This window comes from Scomber japonicus, chromosome 1 (assembly GCF_027409825.1).
Source record: "Scomber japonicus isolate fScoJap1 chromosome 1, fScoJap1.pri, whole genome shotgun sequence".
Taxonomy (NCBI): Eukaryota; Metazoa; Chordata; class Actinopteri; order Scombriformes; family Scombridae; genus Scomber; species Scomber japonicus.
The window spans coordinates 1,903,562-1,909,988 of NC_070578.1; the positions used below are offsets into that span (position 1 = coordinate 1,903,562).

Here is a 6,427-nt window from a genome sequence, read left to right on the forward strand (position 1 = left end):
ACAAAATATTATAGCCTATTTGTTAAACTTATTCATGATGTAAATATATTATTACTGTGATAAATTAATGTAAACATTGTCACTACAGTTCAATAAGCTAATTAACTGTAATTCACAGTTGCACCAACAGAATATACAGTGGCTTTATATGAGAAAGTTGCAAACTAATTATATAATTAATTACATCATTTTAAGTCTTCCACTGGCAGATGTTTTCAGGACATCCCGCACACCCTTGCAGTGTTAGTGTAAGAGAGCCTTCTTGTAGAATTTTAAATCAGTATAGACTGGATAGGCTATCATGAATATTATTTCATATATTTTTAATCAGGTGATCTCACCAGGATCAAAATATATTTCGCAGATATACACACTTGGGGCCTGTTTCAGAAAGCAGGTTTAGTGAGAACTCTGAGTTAGTTAACCCTGAGATGAGGGAAACTCTGGTTTTTCGGTTTCACAAAGCCAGTTCAGCTTAACTCTGAGTCAGTTACCCTGGCAACATACTCCGTGAACCTAACCTGCTCGCTAGCAGGTTTTCTTCAACTAACCCTGAGTTTCTCCTCCTTTTTAGTTGAAGCCCGCAGACTAGAAGGAGCTGTCAGACATGGTGTGTCATTTTCTTAAAGAGTCAGTTAATATTGAAGCACAAATTCGAAGCACAAATATCCGTCAGAGGGTGATCAGACCCCGCTGGGATGTTTTATCATTCTCTGATGTTCTGTTTGAGTGTTTCCATTTTTTTGTACAATCAATAATTTATCTGAACAATATTCTCAGCCCTCGTATCGTCTGTACGACACCACATGGACATGCTGTCAGTTCAGAACAAGTTCTGTGTTCAAGTTCATGTTTCCAAGGCAACCGCCTGTCGGGCTGTCACAAAGGCAATACTTGAAGGTGATTGATAGCCAAGTGGTTACTGCTTGTGCTTCACAGTGGCAATGTCGCTGGTTTGCTACCAGTGAGGAACTTTCTCTCTCTCTCTCTCTCTCCATACCAGCTACTGTTAAATTATGGTGCAAGTGCCCAAACATAAAACTAAATTTGACTATCACACTTAAACGTTTACTTTTGTAGTGTTGTATGTATAAAGGCATGTAGGTGTTGCTTTCAAATAGACAATATTAAATACTGGCAGTGTTGGGATGGCTGAAAATTTGACTTTCTTCTTTGCTTAGAAGATTTCATCAACTACTGAAATACATATAACATGTTGAGTGTAGCATTTAAATGCTGTTTAATGAGGTAGGGCAGGCTAAACAACACCACAATTGTTTGTAATCAATACCTTACTTGTTTGAGCTATATTTTTATATTTCATATTCAGTTGCTGCTAAGTAGGCCTATGTTTTGTACCTGTTGGGGTCTGCATGAATGTTAAATGTGCCACGCACACACATACACACATACACAGAATATAAATGTTGAATAAATCGACCACTCGAGACAAAATGTTTCTCTTTTTTTTCATTAATACTTTTCTTAAATATACTCATCGTCTGAGTGTATTCATTAATATTTCTAAATCCTGTGGGGAGAAGTAGGAGGACTGAGCCCTTTGTTTCTCCTGTTGTCATGGTGAATCATGTTATCTGTGCTCCATTGATGAGGGCTTGGTATCTCCTCATGCAGAAGCTTCACTCAGAGTTACTTTGACTCAGAGTTGATTGAACTAACTGTTAACACTTGTTCTGAAACCGAAAACTCTGAGTTTGACAGCTCAGAGTTGGTCAACCTAGAGTTAAGGTTTTAACTCAGAGTTAGTTAAACCTGCTTCCTGAAACAGGCCCCTGGTCTACAGCGGTGGTCTCCAACCCTGCTCCTGGAGAGCTACTGCCCTGCATGTTTTATACACACCTGATTGTAATTATTAGCTGAAGCTCGTTAAGGGGTTTGATAACGTGCTAATAATTAGAATCAGGTGTGTTAGAGTGGGGAGAAGGGCAGTAGCTCTCCAGGAGCAGGGTTGGAGACCACTGGTCTACAGCATCTGAAACAAATCACAAACCATTGAATAGACTCAAGGTTAAAAGCTGGCCAGTGGGATGAGAAAGATGGACTAACTAACTAATTTGTGATGTGTTCTTTCATCTTAGGTTTCATATTTGATATTTTCACTTACACAAATATATTAATAGTACAGTTACATGATAGCAGATAAGTTTATTTAAAAAAATGTACAGTTATGTTCAGATCTACCATACTGGTAATCTGGGTAAGTAAGTGCCCAGGGGTCCTTGAGCAGAAAGGGGCCCTTTCTGGTCAGGCTTTACAGAAATGTTGATAATTATGGTCACAATAGTATGTCCAAAACAACATATGGAGTTACAAGGTTTCCACATGACAGCAACAAAGGTCCCTTCCTGGATTTGAACCAGGGACTCTGCCGTTATGTGGCGTGCTTTAACCACTCAACTACCAAAGCACCCCCACTCATGTGTTTTTAATAGTATTTGGCAACAATGGAGGTCTACGGCAAAGAGGAATAAGATATGCCTGATCCTCTAAGGACTTATTACCCTGTTATAGCTACTTGTTCCTGATTGATAGAACTCACTAGAAGCTAATGATCCAATTACAAGCCAGAGGTAATTAGCAGAGGCCTGCTTTCCACAGAGTGACTCAGTTATAGAACGTGGCGTCCAAGCTCCAGTTACCCTACCAGTGGAATATTTAATGTGTTCAGCATTTAATGTCTTTCCTGAGAGGATTAATCCTGCACAATATGAGTGTTTGACCAAAAAGTAAGTGACCTATTTCTGCTGCATTTAGTGTCAGCTACAGTCTCTATGTGAGAATAGTTAGGTCATTCATTTGTACTTCTCTGTGTTGCTTTACTGTGTGTGTACTCCCAATATGAAACATTAGAGCACACCCCTAAATATGTTGAGCTGCTTCATTTGTCCTAATAAGGCCCAGTTCAGTTGCTGTTAAAAACCTTGCCAGCAGAGGGCACTGTCAACATTACTCTGCACTGTCAATTGCAAAGCCAGTCTTTAGCATTTGCAATGGACATGATGGCACCTGTATCACTGTCTTCTGGTGTAAACATCTTGTTACAGAGCTGAGGACAAAAGGAACTCAACTTTATTTGAGCTCTCATATGTTACTATACATGTGACATCCTGAATATTATACAAGGATATGCTATAAAGAGAAAAGGATTCAGAGAAGCAAAAAGGGAAAAAGTTCATAAATGAATCCTCTGTTGAAAACGGAATCATCTACATGTTGGCATAACATTTTTTACAGCTCTCATGACACCAGGTGGTAAAACAGACACAGTAACATAAGTTATACAGTAGAAAAAAAGAAACATGTTGGTGTGGTATGGGTAATGTAGTCAGAAGGTCATCACAGCTGGGATGGTTGAGGTGTACTTTACATAATTTAAACTCCTGAAACAACAAGACAGAACAAGTTAGAAGATTGATTGAAAAAACAAAACCTCTTGTTCTTGCAAACAAGGTAACTTTAATTCATTCTAGGATAATGCCTGATCTCAACTTAGACTATCTGTTACTTGTTAAAGCTGCTCTAATCAATATTTAACAATAACAATAGATCTAATTACTATGTATAATAGGTCCACAGAGAATTATCACCAACTCTGCATCTCTATGAAGCATGTTTAATTACTGAACAGGCAATTGCTGACAAGTTACCATCAACTTGAAAGGTAATGTCAGTGAGCAGAACTAAACTTATATAAAAATATAAGTTTAGTTCTGCTCACCCCAAGTGGTCAAAAAAGGTAATGCCGGTTAATAAAAGAAACTTTTAATGTTTTTCACTACTTATGCTGCCCTCACTAAAAGCGGTTGGAGGCAACGTGGTCTTTAGCTATACAGCTAGCTTAACACAAATATTTATCTCAATTTTTATCCACCAAGGAACAGGCAGGTTGTTGTGTTTGGCAGGATTTGCTTGAAGAAATATCTTTAGATATTGTGTAAAACTATGAAAAAACACAAACACAAAACAATGAGCCCTTATAAGTAAATGTCAGCACTACTGCATTAGTAAAATATAGATAATAGAAAAACAATGTAAACTATTGCTTAAAAGTACAACCTCTAACACCAAGTCCCCAATAAACTAATTATCCAAAAATATACAATTGTTAACATAACTGTAAACAGAACATAACTTACAGATGAAGCAGTTTTGTAGGCTTTAAAGCACAGGATTGAACAGACAGCTGCACTATGCTGCTCACTTTCTGAGTGTGAGGAGAAAAAGACCTTTCTAGTGCTTACTTCCTGTTACCCCATGTTTACTGTGAGGTCACTTCCTCCTAAATCCTGTTATTCACAGCTACCACCAGAGGCCTGTACTACGAAGCTGGATTAACCTATCCAGGATCTCTCTCCGTTACCTGGGTTGACTTAACCAGATATTCGCAGTCTAGGATAAGCGGTACTACGAAGCTGGATATCAACTCGGTAAATCAACCCAGAGTTTTCCAATCTGGATCTCTGCGCGCTCACATAAAGGGGAGGTGTTTGCAGCGTCTGACCAATCACAAACATGGAGAAACCCTGCAGAGCAGACTACTTTACCATGGAGGAGCAGACAATTATTCTTCATAAATATGAAGAATTCAATCACATCATCCAGGCCAAAAGCAACACTGATGCAGCAAAAGCCAGGAAGGAGTGCTGGCAGAAAATTGCCGACTCTGTTAATGTGTAAATTCATGAGATCATACAATATTAATTTATCAGACAATATAAACGGACAGCACTCTGATCACACAACGTCACTTTATTACGGCACAGACATTTGGGGCAGAGCGCTTCCTCAGTGCCCTTCCTCTCATAAGAGACATTAAGTTAGTTTAATATTCAACATTCAAAATACAAACCTATTATGCGCTTCAACCATTTGAGTGAATGATGTCAAACCAACTGTATAACATACAGAATAATATCCCTCAATGATTATTTTTTAAATATATATTTTGGCCAATTAAAAAATTGCATCTATCACTAAAAACTCATTCTCTCCTAAGCTCTCCTCTCACGATCCGCTCACCAATGTTGACAGGATCTTTTAAGAATGGGCAGGTCATTTTATAAGAGAGCTGATTGGTCAGGAGGTGGTGCTTTTGTACTCACTGATCTCTTATCCAGAACATAACCTGCTCCGGAGCAGGTTAGCCGTTCAGCATAAGTTACCATGGTGATTTACCCCGGTAAGAAGTGAACCAGCTTCGTAGTACGGAAAACCCAGGGTTAACCCTGAAGTTACCTCGATAAGAGAAAATCCAGCTTCGTAGTACAGGCCTCAGATAGAGCCAAATAGGACACAAAACTCATTACAATGATTTCAATACAATTTCAATACACTACTGTACTTCAAATTTTCAACCTAAACACACCATATAGATGGCTTCCTAGAATGAACCCTTTAAAAAATGTTTTATTAAATTCTGCAGATGGTGGTTTGTCTCACCTGAAAGCTATACAGTATGTGAGAGCACAGAGAGCAAAGAGGGTAGGTGAGTAAAGAGAATCAGGGATCAAACCTGTTAACATTGACAGTGATGATACTCTTGACAGGTGTGCTCTTAGGACCAGGAGTGGGACAGAATATTGGCTCTTGATTGGTCGGTTTGGAACGGCGAAGGACGTATGGATCAGCAGAATGTGAGGGATACTTGTCAAATGTCCCCGCTTTCATTCCTCCAATCTAACACAAGAGAGAGCCACATGAACAGTCATATTACAGGTGGGCGACACTGATTTGTAATAAAAAGTAGTCTGATATTTCACTCTAATTCTGTTTCTGTAGAGCAGATCGAGATACTGACTTGTTTCCCGGGGGACGCTGGTTTAAAGGGAGCAGGAGAGACTTTCTGTCTTGGTGAGAGGGGCTTATGTGCTGGTGGGGTTGGTTTGTCACTGTGATATGGATTGCCCTGGAAATAGTCTCTGGGATGGAGGTTGAGCTTGAAGGGGCCATCTAAACTTGGAGCGATGGATTGATTCCTCCTTCTGTATCACACACAGTACACATTTTAATAAAGTTAGTTTAAAGGAGCAGTGTGTAGTGTGGCATCTAGTGGGGAGGTTGCAGACTGCAACCAACTGAATAACTAAATAAATATGAGGGTCTATTCTTTTTTCAACCTAGTTTAGATAAAACCTGGCACACTTCTGCATGATGAAAGCCTTGGTGGAATGATGGAAGCCTCAACGGCTGCATTCGCCAATGAGACAAGAACTAGCTAGCTAGATGATATTTCCTAACGGGAATGGAGTCAATTCAGAGGCCTTTAGCTTTTCTCCTTTGTTATATCCTGATGTGATGGCAATAAGTTATTAGGGTTGTGAACGATGAACCGATGCAACCGGATATTCGGTTCAACAAGTAAGAGATACGGCTGCATCGGTAGCAGCCTCCTCAATCGATACGAATT

At 39.3% G+C, this 6,427-nt stretch overlaps 1 protein-coding gene across 1 annotated transcript; it reads right to left on the reverse strand.

Moving 5' to 3' along the window:
- Nucleotides 1-3,346: 3,346 nt before the first annotated feature.
- On the reverse strand, nucleotides 3,347-6,170 carry LOC128361482 (UPF0602 protein C4orf47 homolog). The gene is made up of 4 exons (XM_053321962.1): nucleotides 6,154-6,170; nucleotides 5,819-6,002; nucleotides 5,534-5,697; nucleotides 3,347-3,401 (listed from the first exon to the last, which is right to left on the reverse strand). Exons 1-4 carry the CDS (start codon nucleotides 6,168-6,170, stop codon nucleotides 3,347-3,349), a joined length of 420 nt encoding a protein of 139 aa, XP_053177937.1.
- Between the last annotated feature and the right edge of the window lie 257 nt (nucleotides 6,171-6,427).

What these genes read in the sequence shown, in the direction of transcription:
- LOC128361482 (XM_053321962.1), bottom strand. An exon ending in CAGCGTCCCCCGGGAAACAA is followed by an intron (nt 5,698 to 5,818) that starts GTCAGTATCTCG and finishes CTCTTGTGTTAG; the next exon opens with ATTGGAGGAATGAAAGCGGG. An exon ending in ATCACTGTCAATGTTAACAG is followed by an intron (nt 3,402 to 5,533) that starts GTTTGATCCCTG and finishes TTGTTGTTTCAG; the next exon opens with GAGTTTAAATTATGTAAAGT.